The sequence below is a fragment of the Podarcis vaucheri genome (genome assembly GCF_965113315.1).
Source record: "Podarcis vaucheri genome assembly, chromosome: 6".
NCBI lineage: Eukaryota > Metazoa > Chordata > Lepidosauria > Squamata > Lacertidae > Podarcis > Podarcis vaucheri.
In genome coordinates this window covers 63216615-63242198 of record NC_138764.1, presented here as the reverse complement: position 1 = coordinate 63242198, position 25584 = coordinate 63216615, and the positions used below count along the sequence as shown (strand labels likewise).

The window sequence follows — 25584 nt, the reverse complement described above, 5'->3', positions numbered from 1 at the left end:
TCCATAGGATAGAAGCCACCAATGGGAAGGCCCCGTCTCTATGGCTGTGGTAGCTGCAGTGTGACTATAATTTGAGGATTCAGGATGCATCTTATTCCTATAACTGTAATGTTAGAAGGGCATGTGAGAAATCACATAAATAATAATAGTCCTGTGTGATAGGCCACACTAAGTAAATATTTATTGTATACATAAGCAGCAGTTCTTGCCCATAGATTGTTGCAGGAGGGGACACCCATATACAATATGGTGGGCCCAAGTAATCCTGGTGGCATCCCTTTTTCATTGTGCAATATACCATCTATCCCCTGTTTGCCAGTAATTAAAGGAACATGTACAGGGACTCTATAGAATCCAAAAGTCCTGTATATTTTCTCAAGAATGTTGAGGCAGGCATTATAAAGATACAGTTCCCACGAAGCCCTTGCTTGCTAAAGAGTAATCTGCTATTTGGGTTCATTGTGAGGTTGGAAACTCAGCCTCGTTATCTCAGTTGCCCTCTCTTCTGGACTTTGTTCCATTAACCTGGTGGGCCTCTTTCCCCTTTGTGTATTCTTGGTATGATTAGTATTTCCCTCCAGCATTTCTTTGTTCAATAAGTTAAATGGCATTGTGTGAGAGAGACAAAGCTGAGAGTAAGCATTCAACAGGGCAATCCTATACATATGCACTCAGAAGTCCCATTGAATTCAATGAGGTTTACACCTAAGAATGAGGGTTAGCAGTCTTTTGCAGCAAAAACAAATCTTCCTTGCAACTAGTCCACAAAAAGCTTATGCTAATGAAATTTGCTTCTCTTTCAAGTGCCACAAAGCTCTTTGTTGTTCACCTAATGTGACCTGCACTAAAGGGAAGTCCTCTTTCTGCACATAAACATCTGGCAAGCATTGGGAAGTGGATGAGCTCAAAGAGCTGCTCTTCGTGGGGAAGATGGCCCCATACCTTGGTGGGACAACATGGTAGGTTGTGTGAGGAGCTGCTGGGACTCAGTGCACCTGAACTTCAGGTTGCAGTACCTGTCTATGCAGGCCTTGGACTGACTTCATGCACCCAGTTTACCACTGGATCCTCCCAAATGGGAAGAGGTATAAGGAGAGCTTCCTAGCTCAGTCAGATGGGCTGGGCAACAGTATTCCCAAGCTTTAGTATGTTCCTGGATCCTTTGGTCACCTCCACACCAGACATTTAAAGAACATTACTTTCCCCCAAAGAATCCTGGGAACTGTAATGGTCCCACCACAATTTCCAGCACCCTTCACAAACTACAGCTCCCAGGATTCTGTGGGGGGGAGCCGTGTGCTTTTTACACATGTGGTGTGGATGTAATGAGACTGTCCTCCGGTCCTGGCTTGTTGAGTGCTTCATGCTCCTGGCTTGCCCTATGGTTCTGAGTACTGGCTTTGCTCTTCAACCCATGGCTCCAGATTTCTGGCTCATCTCCTACCACTCCCTATGGCTCAGCCCTGGCAGGTGGAGAGGCTTTCTAAGCCCAGATGCTTCAAAATGAGAGGAGGGTGTCTGTCTGGGAAGGCTACTGCTTAAGCTTCCTAAGAGCTAAATTAACCCACATAATCCAGACCACAGTGCGCTGTAAGCAAAGAGCAAGAATGAACAAGGTACGCTACCCCAAAGTTAGTTTTTGTGCACAATGCAGAGCTCTACATGCTTCTAGCAGCTGGACTATTGATTGCTGGTCAAAGAGAGGATTACTACCCGCTTTGATCCGGGTGAGAATTCCTCCATGTATTTTGATCTGCTTAAACCTGAGGGTAGAGGGGTCTCTCCAACATTATTTTTTCATTGGGGTAGAAGCCAGTCAACACTCAGCATTTTATCAGGAGCTCTGGTAATCCCTGATGCTTCCCAAGAAGGAGGTCCCTTTGCCCCCCCCCAATAACTAAGAGTTGGACAAAACGTGACTGAGAGACAAAAATAAGACCCCATACAATACATGTCATAAGTGTATCCAGATTTGTCTTGGAACCGTTGAGTGTCTTTTCTTTCATGATGCCTGACCTAATTCTACAGATAGTTCCTGCTAGCCTCTGTTTTTCTTTGCCCATAGTATTTTGTCTTAAGAACTTTGTTCCAAACTTATATTTAAGGACACAGCATAATGAGCATATCTTCTGTAGTGGGTTAAAGCTAAAAATGCAGCAACACTTTCACTTCAGAGGAAAATGTAATTCTTGGGCTGTTGCAAAGTCTGACTCATAAAAGTTAAAAAAAAGAGACGACTGCATTGATCTTCAAAACCTGGTGCATGTAAAGCATTGGAGGATGTCTCTGTGGAACTGTGATCTAAACAGACATTATTCTGTGTAATCTGTCTAGGCGCTTACTGTGGTACGTGGGTGTAACATATTGTACATTACTATTTTATAATGTTAATTAACGCTACTGAGGCACTACTAGTGCTTTCTGGCATGCATCAGTGGATGTACTTGACAGTTATAAACAGACATATGGAGCAGGAAAAACAGGGGCACACCTTTTTAAAAAAACAGCATTCCATGCCATGGGGATTTTTTTTTTTTTTGAGGGAAAACTAAATATTTTGCCAGCACAAACTGTTTTGAGTGAAGGCCCCATGTAGCAGTTGGCAAGAGAGAGTAGAAAGAGAATTATCCATGTTGTGGTTTTTTGTGTGGTGTTCCATCTGTGTTGGAAGAATGCATGCGAGTTGTTTGACAACTGTTGTGGCATGAGCTGGGCGCAGAGTGTTGCGGTGTGCACCCTAGCTGTGCCTCCAAATGTCTTTTCTTGTCTTCACATGCAAAAGGTCTAAACGTAAGCTATTGTTCACAACCTTTGGGTGGGGATAGAAGGAAGGTCTTTCACCCAGAGGGTGTTTCCAAGGTTTCCTCACAACATTGCCTGTCTCAGGGGTGGGCGGACTTCAGGGCAGAGGGATCTTCTTTGTTTTTTCCTACTAGAATCCAAAGATCCATCAATTGGAACAAAGTACAAGAGGCGTACAAGGAATCTCGAGCCCATTAATTTTCCTCTGAGCACTAGAATCGAACACACTTTCAGTCCTTCAAAACAAAAATTCATTCCTGGTTACCTACTCACCCCAGTTTCTTCATCTAAGCAGCATAGTATTGTGTGTGCGTTGTGGGGTCATTTTGTTGCTGACATTGTCAAACCATTGTGAGTCAGACATCCTTGTCAATTTACTTCAAATTACACAGAGATCAGGAGCAGCTGGTGTGGAGGCCCTGGTGCGCAGGAGCCGTCCAACCAGTAGCAGTGTCAGTGGTGCTTACCTGGATGGGGCAGGCAGGGCAGCAGCGAGGTCAGAGCTACCAAGGCACACCAGCTGAGCCAATCCAGCACTGTTGCTTTTGTGCCTGTGCAGTCCCGACCTTACTACCACCATGCCCCATTCAAACAAGCAGCAGCAACATCCCTGTCAAGAGAGTGGCTTGGCTATACCACCCTTCCATGTCAGCTGCTCCTGCCAGACATACCAGTAGTAGATTCATATCTCCCTTCTGTCACCCCCTGCTAAACTACAGTGGTACCTCGGTTTTTGAACATAATCCGTTCTGGAAGAGCGTTTGAGTTCTGAAACATTCGAAAACCGAATACAGAAAACTCAATACGGAAGCAGTATGGCATGTTCGACTCTTGAGGCGTGTTCGAAAACCATTTACTTCTGGGTTTATGGCTTTCGAAAATCGAAATGTTCGTCAATGGAGACGTTTGAAAACCGAGGTACCACTGTATGCCAATGAGTAGAAAATATCACTGAGGGGTGTCATCTTCTATAGCAGAGGTCAGCAAACTTTTTCAGCAGGGGGCCGGTCCACTGTCCCTCAGACCTTGTAGGGGGCTGCACTATATTTTGAAAAAATAAAATAAAATGAACGAATTCCTATGCCCCACAAATAACCCAGAGATGCATTTTAAATAAAAGCACACATTCTACTCATATAAAAACACACTGATTCCCGAACTGCCCGCGGGCCGGATTGAGAAGGCGATTTGCCTTAGGTTGCCTACCCGTTTTAGCATCTTGCTGTTCAGCTGTTTGTTTGTTTTCCCCCCCAGAGGTACTTGTTACAATCTTGCTTGCAAACCAAGTATTTTGTTTGCAGAAAAATGAGTATGAAAACTAAGTTGCGAGCAGTAAACTCGCAACTTAGTACTGCCCCGGGCCTTAGTTTGCCTACTCATGGTCTATAGGTTTTAGCACAGGGGTCAGCAACCTTTTTCAGCCGTGGGCTGTCCACCATCCCTCAGACCATGTGGTGGGCCAGACTATATTTTGGAAAGAAAAAAAAAGAACATATTCCTATGCCCCACAAATAACCCAGAGATGCATTTTAATAAAAGCACACCTTCTACTCATGTAAAAACACCAGGCAGGTACCACAAATAACCCAGAGATGCATTTTAAATAAGAGGACACATTCTACTCATGTAAAAACATGCTGATTCCCAGACCGTCTGTGGGCCGGATTGAGAAGGCAATTTGCTTTAGGTTGCCTACCCGTTTTAGCATCTTGCTGTTCAGCTGTTTGTTTGTTTCCCCCCAGAGGTACTTGTTACAATCTTGCTTGCAAACCAAGTATTTTGTTTGCAGAAAAATGAGTATGAAAACTAAGTTGCGAGCAGTAAACTGCTCACATATTTTCTCGTTTCATAATCCTATTTTGTTTATCCACATTTCAAAAAGTCATTAATATCTTATTCTTAAAACATAAAGAAAGGTGCTGCTGCCACTTAGTACTGCCCAACAGAATCTTTTCAGTAGCAGCCCCTCACTTATGGAATGCCCTCTGTCCCCTTCATTATTTGAGTATATATTAATATTCATGCAGGCATTTAATGGTTGTAAGAAAAATCTCCTTGAAATTATTTAGTAGTGAGTATATTTGATTGTGTTGAAATGTTTGAATTGGTTTCATTGTTTGCTGCCCTTAGGCTACGCTAGGAGGAAGGCTGGGATAAAAATAATAATAATCTATTAACTAAACAAATAATGATGCACAGAGCCACTCAACACACATCCGAAAGCAGTTTGCTCCTGTGAATGGGATGCTTACAGCTGAAGGCTCCCAGCACAGTAGTATGCATGCAATGGCCTCATTCTCAAGCCCTAATTTAGAACCCTTGTGTCACACCTTCTGCAGTAGTGAGAAGACAGCAGGGAAACTCCAGAAAAACTAGTTTGGGAGAGTAAAGGAGTGGCAAAGACCATCGTTGTGGAAGCAAGGAATAAATTAGGCAGTATAGTATAGAAAATCGTAATATATAGTAGCTGAAAGCCTGGAGGAGCAGGAAGTATTTTGGAAGTGACCCATTATGCCTGCCTAGAAACTGCTCTTCGCATGTTCAAAGACAGTTTTATTATTATATCCACACAGCCAGACATAATGTCAGTGCCAGCTTCTGTCATTTAGAGGCAGGTTCCACAACTGAGCCCTGGCTCAAATGAAGCCCTGCGCATGTAATATGATTGCTATTACTGTATTACATTTATACCCTACTTTTTCTCCATTTTTATCCTCACAACAACCCAGTAACTGGCCCAGTGGGTTTCATGGCTGAGTGGGGCTGTGAACCCTGGTTTTCCCCGCACTCTCCCCAGGTTCTAGTCCAGCGCTCTAGCAGCAAAGCCACATTCAGGAGAGGATGGCTATTCTTGACCGCCTGGGTTTGCGTCCGCCACCGACAAGCTTAAACCCTGCGACCCGAGCCCTGCGCGCGCAGCTCCCCCTGGCGGCCATTGAGAGAACCCTCGGGATCCCGAACCTCGGGAACCGGCTTCCGGTTTGAGTTGGAACTTTCATTTTGCGCCGGGCGAGCAGAGCTGCGAGAGCGCAGCGCTTCTGCACGCGAGCCGGTGGCGCATTAAATTGCCAGCAGCCAAGCGCCGGTTTGGGGGCTGAACGACTGAATTGCAACCCCAGGTGCTACGTCGTAGGGGCGGCGGAGGCAGCAACACAAAAGTCCCGTCGCAGCGTTTTGAAGGACAACCGTGGGGATTCCGGTACACCCGCTCCCGCCGGCCCCAGCCAACGCGGCCGGTGGTCAGGCACGATGGGAGTCCACATTAGGAGGTCCGCACCTCCAGCCGCCCCGCCCCGCCGCTGCTTCAGGGAATCGGAGAATCATACAACTGTATAGTTGGAAAGGGGTTCCGAGGGTCATCTAGCCCAACCCACTGCCGCGCAGGAGCCTTTTGTTCAACTTGGGTCTCGAACCTACGACCTTAAGATTTAAGTGTCTCTTGCTCTACCAACTGAGTAGAGCAGCGTGGAGGCCATTTCTGAGATCAGCCTCCTCGGATGATTTGTCACCCGCGGAGGAGGAGGAGGATGAGAAGGGCTTTTCGCCGGCAGGAAAGCAACTGCTAGAGTCCCCAAAACAGGCCGATCGGGAAAGAGTTAATCCGCCCCGCTCCTCCCTGGCACTGTGGCCGAGATCAGCTTCCCAGCCCCTGCCAGGACTACGGACCGAGCGGCCAAGGTGGGCTAGATGTTTCCAAGCACACAAGATTGCTCCTCCTCCTCCGCCTCCTTTCCATGTGGGAATCATAACACAGAATATGGAGAATCGGAGGGTTGGACGTTGGGCGACATTGCAGCTTTCGATGACAATCCCCTTTCAGCCTCATCTGCGCCTCCAGATTACAATCCCAGCAGTGGGCTACCCGGCAGGGTGGTCGCTAGCCCTTAGTTCTCAGACACTGTTCCCTAAATCTGCATTTGGGTTGGCCATTTTAACGCTTAAAAACGCGTTGCTTTAACAAAGAAAACCACATAGATTTCAGAAACCTTTTTTTGGGGGGGGGGTCACAGGCGGATCCGCCACCCCCGGCCTCCCCCCCCCCTGCTTTCTTAATGGCAGCTGTCGCTTTGCCCCGCAGGAGGGGGGGGGGAGAAAGGGAGGGAAATGGCGTCAAAAGCATCCAGGAAGTCCCGTCATTAGACCATGAAATCATCACTCTACTTTTTCCCCCTTTTTACAAAGTCTACGCTGGTGGGCGCTTTTCCCTCGCCTGCCCGGCTTGCCTTGGGCCCGGGTCCTCCTGCCGGCGAGTGACGCTCTAGGCTGCGTCCGCCCGCTCGCTGCTCCCAGCGTCCCCGGCCGGAGCTGGACTTGGGGAGAAGGGGCGGTGGCGGCGGCCACTCTGCTCCCCCCGCTGCTGCCGGCTCCCTCCGCGCCTGGACAACGCCGCAGGTACGGAATAATCTCCCCTCTCTGCCCGCGGCCAGCCGGCGCGGAATCCCTAGGCCAGGCTCTCGCGCAGGTCCCGGGTCACCCCTCCCCTCCCCAGGACAGCAAGCCTCCCCCCGCACCTGCCATAGCTCCTCCACAGCCCAGTATTCATTCCCATGATCCATTACTATTATTACCCTCCTTTTCAAGTCATGCCCCCCCCCCCATGCATGGGCACCTCGCACGCCTGTTTTCCTGCAGCCTGCCTCTCAGGGGTCGCCTCCCCCCAATAATCTCCCTCCTCCCTTCACCATCTATCTCCCAGGGTTTGCATCCTTTTTCATGGTTGCTCTTCACCTCTCAGCCATTGCACTATTATTGCCAAGCAAATAACAGTCAAGCAAACACCTCGTTCCCTCGCATGCAAGTGATGAATCACTGTAGTTGGTGTGCTACCCTATAACTCTGTGACGCTGCTCTCACCCTGCGTCCCTGGTTGTGTGAACGCGTCTGGAGGGTTTTTCCTGCTTTCCCGGACTAAACAGTGAAGGCAGTTGCTGGAGCCCCCCCCCTTTTTTTTTGCATAGGAGTACATTTTCCCAGCCCTGCCCAGCAGAAGGGTGGCACTTAGGATGTTCTGCATCTTTCTTCCTTGTCAATCACCTTGGCTTGCTTTGGCTTTTTATATTTCCTTTCACTCATTTCTTGTGTATTGCTGCCTTTTTCACAAATGCTTTATCGTCGGATGTCAGGACCGACATTGGATGCTGGGTTAGCAGTGCTTTCCTTGACTGGCAGTTGCTCTCTAGGATTTGGAACTAGTTAAGCATGCTAATTATTCAATGTTTATCAAGAAGCAAGTCCTTTTAAGACATCACAAAGTTTGCATACAGCTGCTCCATGTATAGTGGGAAGGGAAGCTAACCTGTGATGGTTCAGGAGCTCTGAAGAAGCAGAACAGAATAAAAGGGTTTCCAAGCAAGGTATGGCTCACCGTGCAATCCTATGCATAGCTACATACTCTTAGTGAATTCAGTGGGACTTACTCCTAGGTATGTTTATATCGGATTGCAGTTTCAGACATGTTTTGGATTGGAATGATACAAGTGGTACCATTTTCCATTTATATCTATATTTCTAAATATATCGGCACTTTTGGGAAACTTGCCTTGATAACTGTGATGAGTGCATTACAGATGCTAAGTAGTGCAAAGGCCATTGGCTAAAAGCAATAAATATGACTGACAGTCATACCCTAGGCTCAGAATAATTTATGCAAATTAGTCAGATTTCAGGGGTCAGTCTTTCAAATGATTTCTATTTTTTTGTCAAGGGTTTTGGTGGCATAAAGCAGGAAGGGAGGGGAACCAAGACTGGGCGGCAGTAGAATTGGGGTGCAGGTGAAGTATCCAGAGAGTTGTCCAGGGCCCAGAAACTCTGTTATTCTGATCAGTAGAAACTTCACATATTATTATTTTAATGGGCAAAACTAGATTTGAATGGTATAAAAAATAAGCCACTTGTACATTGCTGAAAACCATTGACTTGGAACCAATTGGAGTTCTCTGTGAAGTGGTTTTAAAAATTAGAGTTGTGTATCTTTCAGCCATGGCTTTAATGGGAATGCAGTTCTGATTTATAACATGTGCAAATTGAAACATTGAAACTGTACATGTAAAGCTGTCCTTAGTGTCCAATAGATATAACCAACATAGTTTCCAAATTTCCCTTGGAGCCATGAGGGTTTTACACAAAGCCACTGCTGTGATTCTCAACTCCAATTTTTGCAGTAGCTAACCATTAAATCATCAAATTGTAATGTTGGGAGGGACCCTGAGGGTTATCTTGTCCAACCTCCTGCAATGCAGGAATCTCAACTAAAGCATCCGCAACAGATGACCATCCAGCCTTTTAAAAATGTCCAAAGAAGGAGAGCCCACCACCTTCCGAGAGACTCAGTTCCACTGTCAGACAGCTCTTACCATCAGAAAGTTCTTCCTGATGTTTAGTCAGAATCTCCTTTCTTGTAACTTGAATCCATTGGTTTGGATCCTACCCTCCAGAACAGGAGAAAACGAGCTTGCTTCGTATTCCACGTGACAGCCCTTTAGATACCGGTATTTAGATGTTAGGTAACCAATTCTGTAATCTTACAAACCCAGAGAATATGCAAGAACCCTGAGTATATCTTTCGCTTGTGGTCTGCTTGAGAGCCATATAATTATTTGAAATTAACATTAGTTCAGTGCTAGTGAACTCTATCTTCTTTCACTTTTTGCAAATACAACCAGTGAAACAAGAAAAGGTGGTTCAGTTAGCTATTCAGGTGTCAAAAGCAAATGTGATGTCTTGACATCAGTATTTGTTTGTGTACAGGCTGCTGGGATCTTCAGTTGATAGAGGGAGCAGTTGTCGCAGGGTTGTTGTTGTTTAGTCATTTCGTCGTGTCCGACTCTTCGTGACCTCATGGACCAGAGCATGCCAGGCACTCCTGTCTTCCACTGCCTCCCGCAGTTTGGTCGAACTCATGCTGGTAGCTTCGAGAACACTGTCCAACCATCTTGTCCTCTGTCGTCCCCTTCTCCTTCTCCCAACATCAGGGTCTTTTCCAGGGAGTCTTTTCTTCTCATGAGGTGGCCAAAGTATTGGAGCCTCAGCTTCACGATCTGTCCTTCCAGTGAGCACTCAGGGCTGATTTCCTTCAGAATGGATAGGTTTGATCTTCAGGTGAATATTGAAAGATGTATTCAGGAACATGAAATTGAAATAGGTAGCAAATAAAACTTAATTTCACTGCCATAGATCAACTGACTTTAAGATGTATTTTACATCATTTGTTTTGTGGAAAGGACTCATTTATATATTCAGGACAGATTGTCTGTCAAAAAAGAAATTCTTCTCCCACTGAGGGGAATGGGAAGTGTTTCCCCCCCAGAAGTTCCTGGGGAGCATTTTGAGAGTGGGATGGCTCCTCCCATCTTGCAAACCATGGCTAAGGAAACTTGGTTTTTGTTAGTGCATTGTAGCATGGAACCATGGTTAATGCCGGGAAGGAAATAAGGAAATTGTTTGCAGGAAACAAATGTTAATTATCTACAAGACTGAAGTGTTTGAAGACAGTTTTTAACTGTCTTAAAATGAGAAAGGAACTTTGTTGGGTGCTAGACACATAACTGATGCATACAAGTTCTGTAATACAAATTTATGTTTGAATATACTACTACTTTGACTGATGAGACCTGCTTGTGTTGTTGCCAGGTCCGCTCTCATAACTCCACTGGGCAGTTGACAGCTTTTTAATCCTAAATATAAATTGGGAACTTTGAAATACAGGGGAACCTCAGTTTTCAAATAGCTTGGCTTCTGAATGTTTTGGAAGCTGAACGCCGAAAACCCAGAAGTGAATGCTTCCATTTTCAAGAACGCCAGTTGAATGGCTTCTGAGGCACGTTTCTCATTTTTTCCCCATTCACTTTGCCAACAGCTCTTTATTCCTCGGTTTTTGAACATTTCAGAAGTCGGTCTTCTGGAATGGATTACATTCGAAAACCGAGGTTCCACTGTATATAGATTTCTCAGCATTTACACACCTGAGTGCTTAGTGCGGATCACTGTCTGTTTTGTTTCCTGTACGTTCTTTGCCTTCAGGTATCCTGCTCTATATTAGAAACTTGATTTACTTTTTATAGGAATATGCATTACAGATTTACATTCTCTAGGACTGGTAGATCATTAATGTTCTTTAGGTTAAGACCAGCTTTTCATTTTGATCCTGGCTGTACACACACACACACACACACACACACACACACACACACATTGTGAAAGCCTGTTATACTTTAAATTTCATTTTAATTTCCACTTAAAACCTACTTGATATGCTTTGTATGTTGTTGCGTTAAGATAATTTTACAGCAGGCTTTATGTCTGAGGCAAGTTACCATATATTAATTAACATGATGACAGAGAAATGGGAAGTGTATCATTCTGAAGGCACTTCTTGTTGCATAGGTTGAGCTCTGTTACGATGCAATGGCAACTCTTTCCTGTGCTGATCCCGTGGGAAATAGCTGCCAGCAGAACAATTTTAAAGTAGCAATCACCTGTAAATATTTTGTGTGGAAGCAACTTATAAAAAGTAACATTTTGATACCTTTTATCAGCTTTCAGTTGCGATGCCACATCCCTTGATGTTTTTAGCGATGAATCGGCTAATTTTTTCCAAAAGAGTTGATAATGTTTCACTTGGAATTCATTAGCGTGTCGCAACCCTACTTTTCCTCCTTACATGCTAGGTTGAGACTGGTGCGCTTTGTACATGATGCCACTGTGAAAATATTCTGAGTCATGTTCAGGGTATAACCTGAAGAACTTCTCTGTAAGATACAGTAGTGATGTTTGTTGTATATTAATTGGTTACAGAATGTTTGGCACTTCATGCCTGTGCAAAGGAAATATAATTTACAGCCAAGCCGGAGGCAGCAGGAAAAACAGCCAACAAAAACATGGAACACAGGTGAGCTTCCAGAGGATGGGAAAAGGCAGGCACTATTCCTGATGATAAACTAAGACACTAGAGGCTTTTTAGTTTGCTTTTCATCTTAATTTTTTTTAATCAATCATTTTACTGAGAGGAGGAGGAGTTTTCATTCATGGCCAGGAAGTGGAGCAAATCACTCAAGGAATTTCTGGAATCCAGAGCATTAGGAAATTCTAAAACTCTGGTTGATAAAAATGATCTTACGATCCTCTTTAGACCTCAGGTGTGTTGTAATTTCTTGAATGACTAAGTTGGCTTGTCTACATTTTCTCACTTTTACTAATTTGCCTTGCTGAAATCCCATTGCTCGTTTATTAAAAATTACCCACCATATTCCACACTAGTCTGTGTGTATTTCTTACTTCTCAGTTCTAATTGGCTTATGGCTTTCAAACTTTCTGCCTGGTTGAAATGCTTCCCACATCAACTTCTCTGCCAAGGAACACCTGCACAGGATTTTGGGAAGCTTTGTGAGAGGGACAAACTCAGTTTATAAGGGATTAGACCTCAAGGTTGCCCCATGAACTGTGCGTGTGCCCTTAAAGACACCCAGCATTTCCCTGGGGCAACACATTATAAGGGGAAATCGGTAGTAATGGGAAGGAAGTTTTTCTGTCACTACTGGTCTTTTCCATTGCAAGAACTCCTGATACACTTCTTAGGAACCTCTGTTGTCCCTCAAAACATGTTTGAAAAACCACTGCTTTGTGCTAAGGCTATTCAAAAGTATGTGTTACCTGAGCTTTAGACCAGCTACTAACTTATTTTATACAAATACTGGGCCAAAATTATGTGTGGTACCTATTTATCTACTTGCACTTTGATATGCTTTCGAACTGCTAGGTTGGCAGGAGCTGGGACAGAACAACAGGAGATCACCCTGTCGTGGGGATTACTTCTGCAATAACTACTGTATTTTTCACTCTATAAGATGCACCAGACCACAAGACGCACCTAGTTTTTGGAGGAGGAAAACAAGGGGGGGGGAAATCTGAATCTCAGAAGCCAGAACAACAAGAGGGATCGCTGCACAGCAAAAGCAGCGATCCCTCTTGCTGTTCTGGCTTCTGGGATAGCTGTGCAGCCTGCATTCACTCCATAAGATGCACACACACTCCCCCTTACTTTTTAGGAGGGAAAAAGTGAGTCTTATAGAGCAAAAAATACGGTACTTGATATATGGGTGTGGGCCAACCTCTATGGAAGGTGTTCAGCTGCAGCTTGGGTGCCTGAGGCATGTAAATGAAGGAAGCCACAACTTAAGATCTATTAGCACAATTCTGTATATGTCCATTGATTTCAGTGGGGCTTACTCCCATGTCAGTGAGTATAGGGTTACATTCTAAATTGCCTAAATATGAGGCACTCATGTTTTCAGGGTTGAGTGCATTTTAAAGTAGCAATTGAAAATTTCACTTTTATCAAATATCCGTGTCCAAATGGATACAAGAAAAATGTATTTTATATTACTTATAGTCTCTAAATTAAAGTTAGATCTCCTTTAATCAGTCAGATATGGTCCAATAGTAGTTTTATTCAAAACACTGATTTGTCAGAAGAGGAAGAGAAATACTAATTGCAAAAAAGCCGAGCTGTTCTGAAACAACGACATTATGCTGTAAATCGTTGTACTCAACTATGTTGAGAATGCTATCCAAATAAAAATGCATGTGAGAAATACCATTAGCTTTTAGCCCAAACCCCCAGTCATAACCCAGACAGTTAAAACTAAAATAGACAACCCTTAGGGCACAAAGGTTTAGTCACTGGAAGGGAACCCAAGAGCCGTAGGTTTTTGTGGATAGTCCTATCTGTGGCCAGAGAGAGGTCTGCCCTTGGAAATTCCCTTCCAGCCTTCACAAAAAGGACCACTGCCATTGCCTTTTACTGACAGTGGAGAAGGCATGAATGGTTTTTTTCTTTGGGGGGGGGAATCAAAGGATGCTGACGGATCCAAAACCCTTCTACCCCTGAGGATGCAGAGGTGGGGAAGAATGCCAGCCCTGGCATTGGCATATATATTTCTCTCTCCTCCAACCAGCCTCTCCCCACCACCCAGCTTCTACCCTGACTGGTGTGAGACCAGTAAAACTACACAGACTCTCCCCCACCTGCCCTCATTGAATTGCTTTGTCTGTAACTATTAGAAGCCAAGTGATGCCTCGAATGCACTTGTACAGAGAACAGGGTGTCTGCTCCTAAATGGCATCTGAACCTATGAACAAACCCTGCCTGATAGAACAAAATGGAGCACAACATCATTTCACTCTGGATTCCTGGGTCATTTTCCAAAGGCAATTTATTTTCTTGCTTTTATGCAAAGGTTCATAGTGAGAAACTGAATTAAGGCTAGAACATAGTAAAGGTGAAAGTGATACTGTTGCCAATCCAAGCTTTCATTTTAGGGTGAATTGCTATCCATCGTATTCTGATAGACAAACTTTTAAAAGTGATGACAAACCTTACTGATACAATTTTACTTTACAGTAAATAATAGGCAACCCTTAAAAAATTGTGATAACAAATAATGCAAATTCTGAATGCTGCATTCTTTTAAATATTCTTTCTCTTTCTCTTGATTCCGTTCTCTGTATCAGGTGAAGGATGGCACAGTTCCTCTGAAGCTGTAGGCAACGTCTTGACATCCTGGTTACCATGACACCCAGTAGAGGACTGTGGGGGGAAAGTGGGAATTGCTCCCCTCCCCTTAAATGCTACTAATGGCCATGGCTGGGTAAGGATTAAGCAAGGCATTAAGATTCCAAGAGCTTTATTTCCTCATTTATGTTTCATCTCTGAAATCCTACCCTAAGGTTTGACAGTACTATCCTCATGGAGTGATTCTAAATATAGAAAGCAATTAAATTGTCCCCAAATGGTTGTGCCATTGTTTTGGTCTTTTCCTTAGCGTGGATGGAATATGAACATTCCTCAATTTGAAAATAATCTCACTTGCGAAACACAAATTCCCTTGCAGCCACTCTGTGATGCTGCTCGCATGGAGTGACATTAATTCTGAAATGTTTCCAAGGTTTGGCAGAGGGGAGGTGGCTTGTGTTTTGCTTTTCTTCAAGCTGTGTTTGGAGGGCTGGAAATCTTTTTCTCCTTCCATTCTAGGATTTGCCCAGTGTGCTGACATCATGGGGAGTTGCTGTAGCTGCCCATGCAGAGACAGTGTTCCAGATCACCACCCCACCAAGTTTAAGGTAACATGCTTATTCATCCTATTCAAAGTGTTCTACCACTAGAATTATTCAAAGTTAGTTAAGGCACACAAAACTTCATGCCGTCAAGGTATTAAAGTAGTTAAGAGCAGCCATTTCTACAGAGGAGACAGTTGAAATCCTTCTGTGGTTTTGCATTGCTACCCCTTGAGAAAGGGACCCCTGACCATTAGGTCCAGTCGTGGCCAACTCTGGGGTTGCGGCACTCATCTCGCTTTATTGGCCGAGGGAGCTGGCATACAGCTTCTGGGTCATGTGGCCAGCATGACTAAGCCGCTTCTGGCGAACCAGAGCAGCACACGGAAATGCCGTTTACCTTCCCGCCGGAGTGGTACCTATTTATCTACTTGCACTTTGACATGCTTTCGAATTGCTAGGTTGGCAGGAGCAGGGACCGAGCAATGGGAGCTCACCCCATCACGGGGATTTGAACCGCCGACCTTCTGACCAGCAAGCCCTAAAAGCAAGGAAAGCTATCTTGGTCCGTAAGAAAAATACACCCCAACACACATTTGGCTTAATATCTAGCCTGATGAAGAGTTATGAAGAATCTGAAAGCTTGCTCGCTGTTTTGTGACATTTTAGTTGAACCTCACTCTGGCTCTTGAAATTACTTATGAGATCAGTCACTTTAATGGCTCATTCCACTCAGTAGTTTTAGTTATTAGGCCAGTGTTGGGTAGTAAGTCTTGGGTTAGCTTGTAATAGGGATATAGCTTGAGTACAAGTATAGCCATTAATAGAGGCAGGAGTCTCTTGGGGTATAGAATAACAACTCTTGTGCCTAAAATCTTGTTGTGGACTGGGCTAGCAGCCTCCAGGTACATTGAACTGACTGATATATTTCCCTGACAGCAAAGTCATCCCAAAAGAAATTCACCATTCTACAAGAGCCAAAGTAATTGTATCAAGGAGATACTGTTGGGACTGTGTTTTGCTATGCAAACGCAACCCACTTGAATGTTGTTTTATATGGTATTTGTTCTGCCCACTAAGGTGCTATTTGGCATAATGCCTGGAGCTCCTGACAACAGGTTTTGGTGTTTCTGCAGGTGACAAATGTTGACGATGAGGGCAACGAGCTGGGCTCGGGGATTATGGAGTTGACACAGAGGGAGCTTGTTTTGCACACACACAAACGTGATGCTGTTCGGTGGCCATACCTCTGCTTGCGACGCTATGGCTATGACTCCAACCTCTTCTCCTTTGAGAGTGGGCGCCGCTGCCTGACTGGACAGGGTATGTGCATTTCTCAGCAGGGACAGTGGCTTCAAAATGTTCTTGCTACAGAAGGCTAGGCAGCTGGGATAACAGCGAATTTCTCTCCTCATGGCATGCTGTAAATCTGATCCTTGTGCAGTAACCATTCTCTCCTCCTGTAATATACAGGGCTAATTTTCAGTTCCACCTTCGGTTAAATGTTTATTATGATCATTTGTGGATGCAGTGAGACTCGGGACTTTGGGATCTGTGCTTTGCTAAACTGTGAGGACGCTAAGATTGTTCAGTTACTGGCATTCTGATAGCAGTTATACCACTTTTAAAATATGTCGGATAATTGGATATTTTTAAATTTTAAATTTACTATTAAATGGATAATAGTGAGACAGTTAAGTTTTAATATAATTGAAAGCTGACACCATATCATAAGAAGATCAATTCTGCCCTGCTGGGACATATCAAAGGTCCATCTGTAGTCTCCATAGGCGCCCAGCCAATATTTTTGTAGTAATAGAAATTAGAAGGGGAAATGGTCACTAGCAGAGTACATAACCCCTGCTGCAATATCCCTTGATATTCCTTGAGAACCACATGCAAGGGTCTCTTAAGATATGCTTTAGATACATGACCAATCCAAACCAAATTCCCCTGAGTAGCCATGATTGGCAAGTGCTATTGAAACCATGATTTGAACCTCTGTTTTAACTAAGGAAACATGACTTGTATTTGTGATTTGTGTTAATGCACATGCTATATCAGGGCCATCTTTAGCATATGTGGTGCCAGGGTGCAAAGATCCGCCCAGCGTCCCCAAATTATCATATTTTCCCGTGTGTTAGATGAGGTTGTCCTATACACGGATAGTGCGGGGGGGGGGGGAGCTGCACACTGCCAGCCATCTGGTTGGCAGGCGCGCAACCCTCTCCCATGCCGCTGTGGGAGGAGAGTGTTTCTTACAGAGGCTTGGGAGGGAAGCTGCGCACCTGCCAGCCATCTGGCGCCCCCCAGAATTCGCCGCCGGGGTGCCCTGCACCCCTTGCACCCCTGGGTATAGACGGCCCTGTGCAATATGGTACTATGGGCTATGTGGAGGAAGGGCAGGGATGATGGTGGACTGGAGTGGATCGTGCTGTGGTTACTCTGGCTTTCTCCCAGCTTGCAAACCATGGTTTGTTCAGGTGCCAACTTCGCTTTGTGCCAGCAATTTGTGTCTGCATTACCCAGTACATAATGATAAATCACAAAAAATGCTCAGAGTACTGTAGTTAGAAAGCCAGGTTTCATATTCACAGGCTGTAGGCCCTGCTGTTTCCTTGGACTTCTCTACACAAGTGTGTGCTTTTGGACTCATTTGCATTTCCCTTTTCTTTATTCCCCTTCAAGTTTTGTTTTTTTAAAACAACAAAAACAACAACAATAAATTCTTATTTTCTTTGAATGATCCTTGCCTTTATGCTGGGAACAATAAGGCAGAAACAGAGTAGGAGTTATTTGGGTTTTGTTTTTTCGAAAACCGAGAACATTTTCCTTCAGAATAGCAGCTGTTGTTGCCATGCTCTTGTCCTGGTTGCTATGGTTTTTTTTGTGCGTGTTTGTGCGTGCCGATGTCCGATTGGTTAGCTCAGTATAGTCAGACAATTGATAGAAATATTTATGGGGGAAGGGGAGGTGTTGGCAGTTTGATATACCATAAAAATGGGGGTACCTCCCATTCGTGAACCCATTTCAGCTCATACTGAATGATCTGGTGGAAAGGATATAACTCCAAAACTGAGCTGGCAATGAGATGGAAAATGGCATGTTTTGCTGTTCATGCCTTACCTCTGCTATTACAAGCTTACTGTGCCCAGCACAAGCCTTATTTTGCTACTTCCTTACTCGTTCTCTCTTTCTCACCTTTTGTCTCCCTCTTTTTAACTGGGATATAGAAAGGGGCAGGGTGAGTGGATAAGAGAAGGGATGGAATTGTTGAGAAAAAATATATTTCAATTTTTCATTAAAACTTTTTTGGAAGACATCCACCACCCTAACATTATAATAAAATGCCTCATTTCCACCAACAGTTCTGGATTGTGCTCTGATCGCAAAGAGAATTCTCGCTTTCTGTGGCAGAGGAATGTGTTTAAACAGGTTCAATGTATTCTTCACGGTCAGAATAGTGTAACAAGCTGGTCAGACCATAACCTCCCCTCCCCTCCTTTTTCTGTCTGTCTCTGTAGCTGTAAATAGCTGCCTGCAGAGAAAAATGTACACCATTCAAGGAGCTTCAACGACAAAAGCCAGCCCTGTCTCCCATATGAAGTGTTCTTTCTTCCTCTTGCAAATAGTGTGCTTGCATATTTTCAGAAGGCTGTGCTCTGGTGGCCTCAGCATGCAAACATCAGACTGGCGACAAGGAGCAGGACTTTTTCAATGCCTCTGAAACTCTCTCCTCAAAGACATTGGTCTGCAGTAATGGACAACACAGAGGGGCCATGCCATTTACCCAACCTTCCTCCAGCTGAGTCGCTGCTGGGATGCAAATGGGGAGGGGCAAAGTGGCTGCAAGGTGGGTGTGGTGCAAATCCAGGGCTCCTGCTGACTTGTTTGCACCACTCCAACCTCATTGCCACCTTGCGCCTCCTTCTCTCTCCCCCAATCTGCAGCAGCAATTTGGCTGGAGGGAGGTAAGGTAGATGATGCAGCTCCACTGTGCTTTCCACTACTACCTACCTGGCCTTGAATTTACTCTTTAGGCAAGTGTACAGTGGAATCATAACTATTTTAAAAGGACTTTGGTTGATTTTAATGTTGCTAGTTTTCTTTTCTTGGATTACTCAATGGTATTTGATATTAATTTTTATGTGTTTTTATTATATAGAGACACTATTCTAAACAACTTTTGTATTATTTATGCGATGACAACATATAAATATATTCATAAATAAATAAGATTTTAATTGATTTACAGGTACATTATATCAGGGGTGTGCTGATGTCAAATTTGTCAGATCTACTTTGCTTTTTTCTAAAACCCTAAGATCTCCCATCTAGAGCCGGTAGCAAAAGACACATTATTTAGAACAACATGCCTCTGATCACATTCTGAGTGTAAGGATCTGCTATCACACCAGAACTAAACTGAGCACCTTTTAACATAAAAGTCAAATCCTGGTTCTCTTTCTTCATTTCAGCTGCCTAATTTAGGTTGGGAATTAGAAACCTCTTTTGATCTACTGTAGATCACCCCAAAATCTGCCAGTACATCCTGATCTACGTTCTGCCTGCATGGTGTAGTGGTTAAGAGCGGTAGACTCATAATCTGGTGAACCGGGTTCACGTCTCCGCTCCTCCACATGCAGCTGCTGGGTGACCTTGGGCCAGTCACACTTCTCTGAAGTCTCTCAGCCTCACTCACCTCACAGAGTGTTTGTTGTGGGGGAGGAAGGGAAAGGAGATTGTTAGCCGCTTTGAGACTCCTTAGAGTAGTGATAAAGCGGGATATCAAATCCAAACTCTTCTCCTTCTTTATATTGCTTTTTTATGCTGTAAGATATCTAGGGGGCCTAACTTGAGGCCCAAGGATAGGGTTATGTATTTAAGTAAGTAAATATATTTACTTAATAGCCATGCTATGGCATGCCCTAATGGCTCTTCTAAGACAAGATGCCTTTTCAATCTCAGGTGTTTTGATTTTGATTTGCTGTTTAATCCAGATGACTCTATGCATTTGGTTCCTACGATTCTTTTATTCATTCCTGTTAAATCAGTCCCCCCCCACCAACCCTGCCTAACTCTTAGCACTGGCATACGTGCCAGTAAATTTCATTGCATTATGTAAGTATCTTCCGTGTAGAGACCCAGACTGCATGGCATTAAAACAAATCTTCCTCTTTTCTCCAACACTCTTGATATTTGCCTAGGAATTTTTGCATTCAAGTGCTCAAGAGCAGAGGAGATTTTCAACTTGCTGCAGGAACTGATGCAGTGTAACAGCATCAATGTGGTGGAAGAGCCTGTTGTCATCACAAGGAACAGTCATGCTGCTGAACTGGAACTGCCCCGGACACCCCAGACACCCAATAGTAAGATCATCTCTAATTTGTCAGACAGAGAGGGGAGTGGGGGTGTAGAGTTGTATACTAGCCTTATGGCATCAACCACAGTTTGTTCCAGTGAGCAGGGAGGTGGAATATTTGTATGAGGCCAAACTGGCCTTTTCAAGCCTTCAGGTAAGGCCCCGTGAAAGGCCCAAGAGTATCTCTGCCTTTTGTACAATCCCCAGGGAATTTGGCAGGATCAGTGTTGGGGTTGGAGCTCAGCCCTTCCACTGTAAAGAGCTTATAGTTGAGGCCAGAAGGCCAGTACAGTGGTACCTCGGGTTAAGTACTTAATTTGTTCCGGAGCTCCATACTTAACCTGAAACTGTTCTTAACCTGAAGCACCACTTTAGCTAATGGGGCCTCCTGCTGCCGCCACGCCACTGGAGCACGATTTCTGCTCTCATCCTGAAGCAAAGTTCTTAACCTGAAGCACTATTTCTGGGTTAGCAGAGTCTGTAACCTGAAGCGTATGTAACCCAAGGTACCACTGTATACCAGAAACTACTCTTCTGGTGGGCATTGCTGCAATGCTAGCTACCATATACTGGGAAGGTGAGGCAGTGAGGAGTATGCCATCGTGCAGGCACACTAGCGGAGCCAATCCAATGCGCTCATTATTTTGCTAACATGCTTCCCCCTCCCCCTTTCCCTCTTGGTAAGCAGCAATAACACACCTGCCAGGAAGCTAGCTCTGCGACTCTGCCCTACCAGGCAAGCTGTTTCTGCAGTCTACTTCTCCAGTGTAGCCCTAGCACTTGTGCCCATACACCCCGTGTGGTATGCTTACTGTAAAGTCTTAAGTTTTGTGCTCCCTTGTTTCCAAGGCAACTGTTTAAAACAGCAGTTGTCAGATCGTGTTTTGAACTTCACTGTAATTTCCATCAGAATCTGTCCAAGCTACTGTAGAAAGCATGCCTGGAATCTGTAGATTCTTGATGTCTCTATTGGGTCAAGAAATAAAGTTTTGTTCTGTGCTTGGATCTGGCTTAGGAATTTCTACATCTCTACGTTTTGCCACAGGTAGCCATATGGTTTGGTTTCTAAGCAATATCCTTACAGTGGAGACCATCACTGATTGATCTACTTCCGCTTGCCTTTTGCTTGTTTTTACTTTGCAAATGTGTACAGGATATTTTCTAAGGCTAGTTTGGAAGCTCTGCTAGTTGCGCTCATGCTCTAAGGCTGATCTCATCTTTCTCCAGCTCTCGGATATACAGTTCCAGGGTTTCCCAACGGATTCCACAGCTTCCCTGTGGAGGCCCCATCTTGCCCTGCCGCCAGACATGCCTCCATGAGCAGCCTAAGGCATTCCTCAGTTGGCGAGGACTCCACACATGCCCTCATTGTCCCAGATGAGCAAGTAAGTTCTCCTTATGGTCAAGGCCAAATTAAGGTGGTTGGAGGCCCTGGTGCAATTCCGAAAATAGGGCCCACCTGCCCCCGCAAAAGGAATGCGAGGAATAAGGTAGCTCAAAATAAGCCATGTGGTATTTTAAAGACTAATGCATTTATTACGGCAAAAGCTTTCGCAGACTATAAAAATACTTGTGGAGTTTCTCAGCTCTCAGCAACACCCAAACAATTATTATTTTTTGCCAAGCTTGATAAACAAAAAGAAAATACTCTGAACATGTGCAGTCTCACATTTTAAGTGCACTAAACACATCCTTGTTTTTGCTTACTACCTGCCTTGAGCCAGTCATCTATTCTCAGCCTTAGCTATATCACATGGCTGTTATGAAGATATAGAAGGTTGCAAAAGGAGACACTGTACTTGTATCACAGGCATCAAACTTTGGTTCCTTTTAACCAGAGTGATTTATCTTTATACTGTAACCGGCTGTATTTTTTCTGCTTCCCTGCCTGACTATTTCATGATAAGATACATGAGTCCTACCTGGATTCATTTGTTAATTGTGAATTCATTAATTCTGTGTTCACAATGAACAGTGCAAGGTGAATGAAAATACAAAGAAAAACAGAAGTTAAATCAAGGGTTTTGAAAATAATAATGAGAATTTTGATGAGTTGAGCTGTGTGATGAAAACGAAAATGAACAAGCCTTTCTGCTTTGTGGGAACTAAATCTAAACCTTGTAGTCATTTATGTATAAGCTAGTACGATCCTAGGCATATTTACTCAGAAGTACCGTATTTTTCGCCCTATAGGACACACCGGCCCATAGGACGCTCCTAGTTTTTTTTTTTTGGGGGGGGGGATAAAGAAAAAAAATTATTCCCCCCCCAGCCGCGGGAACTCCCGCAGGGCTCCCTAGGCTGCGGAGATCTGCCCGAAGTGCGGGGCACTCTGCTTCAGTGCCCCCCGCGCTCCGTGCAGCAGGCTGCTATTCGCAGCCTAGGCTTATGGATAGCTTCCTGAAGCCTGGAGAGAGAGAGGGGTCGGTGCACACCGACCCCTCTCGCTCTCCAAGCTTCAGCAAAAGCCTGCATTTGCCCCATAGGACTTACACACATTTCCCCTCCATTTTTGGAGGGGGAAAAGTGCGTCTTATAGGGCGAAAAATACGGTATATGATTCACTTTTTCTATGCCAATGAAGTACAGTAGATTGATTAACCTGATTAAGTCTCACTGTGTTTAATAGGGCTAATTCCCTAACAAGTGTATTTAGGGCTAATTCCCTAACAAGTGTATTTAGGATTGCAACTTTATTATCAAGTTTACCTTCACTTTTGAAGGTAGTTATTTTAAGCTTAGTACGTGGTAAGTTGCTTCAGGGAGGTCTCATGCCACCTGATGGCAGAGATAGGGAACCTGTGGCCCTGCAGATGCGGTTGGACTACAACTGCCACTATTGACCAGGCGGGCTGGGACTGATGGGAATTGGAGCCGACATCATCTAGAGCAGCCTTTCTCAACCTGTGAGTCCCCAGATGTTGTTGAACTACAACCCCCATCACCCCTAGCTAGCAAGGCCAGAGCTCAGGGATGATGGGAGTTGTAGTCCAACAACATCTGGGGTCCCACAGGTTGAGAACCACTGATCTAGAGGCTACAATTTCCCCGTCTCTGCTTTATGCTTACTTTGCCCCTCAGACCCATTACTGCAAGTCACTCCTCTTCTGAAAGCAGACTCTCCTCCAGCCATGTCAACACCTCCAGGTGACACCTTGGTCCTTCAGTATACCCCCATGTATAGGTTTGCTGGCAGCTGTTGTTCTCCTCGTTGCCACCTCCTCATCCATCTTCTCTCCTTGCAGTCCCACACATATGTGAACACAACCAGCGGTGAGGAGGAGATGAGGGGCCGCCACTGCATGCACTCCTTGCCTGAAGTCCACCCTCCTGTTTCCCATCCCAGCCACAGCTGCTCGCTAGAGGACCGGAACCCCCAGGTTTACTTACAGCCAGGGGAGGTGAAGTTCATGTTGGGTCCTGCCCCTGGGTACAGGCACATGATGAAATGCGACGGCTTCTGCCGGCCCCACTGGGAGTGCGCAGGGCATATGTGCACCCCCAACAACAACAACAACGAGTGCAAAGACGAATGCCTCACCCCCAAGTACGTGTACGAGAACATCAACGGCCTCCTGCCGTCCCGAGGTGCCTTCCTTCGCCGGGGCACCAGGCGCTTGAAAATTGCTCGTGAGGATCTGAACCCCCCGGGCTGCTCTCACCGCCGGGCCACCCTGCTGCACTACGAGAACCTGCCTTCGCTGCCGCCCGTGTGGGAGTGCCAGCCGCTAAGGCAGGACCAGGAGGAGGAGGAGAACTCTGGCGACGCAATGACACCTTCCCCTAACGGTTACCCAGAACTCGAGGAAGACGACCCTTTGCAAAACTACATGAACTCGGAAAGCGCTGTGCTGCAGGGGGGCCTGCGCAGGGGGGGCTGCTTGCAGCGGCGTCGCAGCTGCACGCCCAACGTCTTCAATTTCGACTTCCGCCGGCCCTGCTCAGAGCAGACGAGGCAGCTCAACTACATCCAGGTGGAACTGGAGGACGACCCCCACAAAGGGTGCCGGAGCACCCCGGTCCCCTGTGCCTCACGTTCTGCCGCCCACCCAGCCCGCAGGACGGATTCCTATGCGGTCATTGACCTCAAAAAGACAGCAGCCATGTCCAGCCTGCAGAGGGCGCTGCCTCGGGACGACGGGACTTCCAGGAAAACGCGGCATAACAGCACTGACCTGCCTCTCTAGGAGGAACAGCCGACCTGAGCACCGCATTGTGGCTTCACACCGGCTCTTCAACTAATCATAGCATCATTGCCATCTTCCCATTGCTCCTCCTGTTTCCCAGTGTGACTCACTGGGATGGCTCCATCAAGCTAACTTGAGAAATGTAGCCTATTTGTGCCTCTTCCCAGCCCCCCCATTTCTCCTGCCGTGTAGTTCTTGAAGTCTTGCCAAGTGTTTGAAAACTTGACTTGTTTGATAGCAGGGAGGGGGGAGCATTAGTGATCAATGCTACTTGTTCTCCCCTCCCCTGCCCCTTTGTATAGGAATCATATTTGGAAAGCCTTCCCGTTTTCATTGGATCCTCTTGAGGATCCTGCTGACAGAATGTGGGGGTTTTTATGTAAAGCAAAGGAATATTTGTGGAGGAAGAAACACCTCCAAAAACAGTACAGGTAGAGCATGAGGGCTAGAAAGTTTATATCTTTTTATTTTTGAAGGAATGCAGAAATATATTTATTTTTTAAATCCATGTTAATTTTATTTATTCATTTATTTATTTTTCCGGGAGGTGGGGTCTCCCTTTATTTATTTATTTATTTAATTTATTTATGTATGTCAAGAGTTGAAGTGCCAAGTAAATATAGAGTATAATGACTTTGTAGTTCCTTCCTCTTTTGTGATAGTGGGGATGGGGGAGGTCGCACCCCCCTCCCCCGTGCCAATTGAAGGCCAAATAGTGGCAGTAAGTAAGGAAGGAAGGGATTTAGTCTAGCGGACTAGCACGGCTCCTTTGCAGAAGTTTGGAAATGAAGGCAAGGATGGTCCTAGCACCACGTACTTACAAAGTTGGCTCCACATGCCGACAAATCTGTTCTCATAGCTCAAGTTCCTTTCTTCTTATTGGGTGTAATGCACATCTCTCCACCATTGCAGCAAAAAAGAACCATGGGACTGTAAATTGCCAACCCCTAACAAAGCCCCGGGATGCAGGTGGTGTTGTGGGTTAAACCACTGAGCCTAGGACTTGCCGATCAGAAGGTCAGCGGTTCGAATCCCCGCTACAGGGTGAGCTCCCGTTGCTGGGTCCCTGCTCCTGCCAACCTAGCAGTTTGAAAGCACGTCAAAGTGCAAGTAGATAAATAGGCACCGCTCCGGCTCCCTCGGCCAATAAAGCGAGATGAGCGCTGCAACCCCAGAGTCAGT

At 45.3% G+C, this 25584-nt stretch overlaps 1 protein-coding gene across 2 annotated transcripts; it reads left to right on the top strand.

Annotated features, from left to right (window-relative positions):
• The first annotated feature begins 6853 nt into the window (after positions 1 to 6853).
• On the top strand, positions 6854 to 25531 carry FRS3 (fibroblast growth factor receptor substrate 3). Of its 2 annotated transcripts, XM_082226864.1 has the most exons (8): positions 6854 to 7194; positions 11596 to 11689; positions 14311 to 14447; positions 14831 to 14919; positions 15990 to 16176; positions 20061 to 20222; positions 21443 to 21600; positions 23461 to 25531. In XM_082226864.1, the coding sequence occupies exons 4-8, from the start codon at positions 14854 to 14856 to the stop codon at positions 24400 to 24402; spliced, it is 1515 nt and encodes a 504-aa protein (XP_082082990.1). In that variant the 5' UTR covers positions 6854 to 7194; positions 11596 to 11689; positions 14311 to 14447; positions 14831 to 14853; the 3' UTR covers positions 24403 to 25531. The 2 variants fall into 2 exon arrangements, with proteins under 2 accessions (XP_082082990.1, XP_082082991.1); XM_082226865.1 differs by lacking the exon at positions 11596 to 11689.
• Positions 25532 to 25584: the final 53 nt, after the last annotated feature.

What these genes read in the sequence shown, in the direction of transcription:
- FRS3 (XM_082226865.1), top strand. Translation starts at nt 14,854, where the DNA reads ATGGGGAGTTGCTGTAGCTGCCCATGCAGAGACAGTGTTCCAGATCAC. An exon ending in ACCACCCCACCAAGTTTAAG is followed by an intron (nt 14,920 to 15,989) that starts GTAACATGCTTA and finishes GTGTTTCTGCAG; the next exon opens with GTGACAAATGTTGACGATGA. An exon ending in TCATTGTCCCAGATGAGCAA is followed by an intron (nt 21,601 to 23,460) that starts GTAAGTTCTCCT and finishes CTCTCCTTGCAG; the next exon opens with TCCCACACATATGTGAACAC.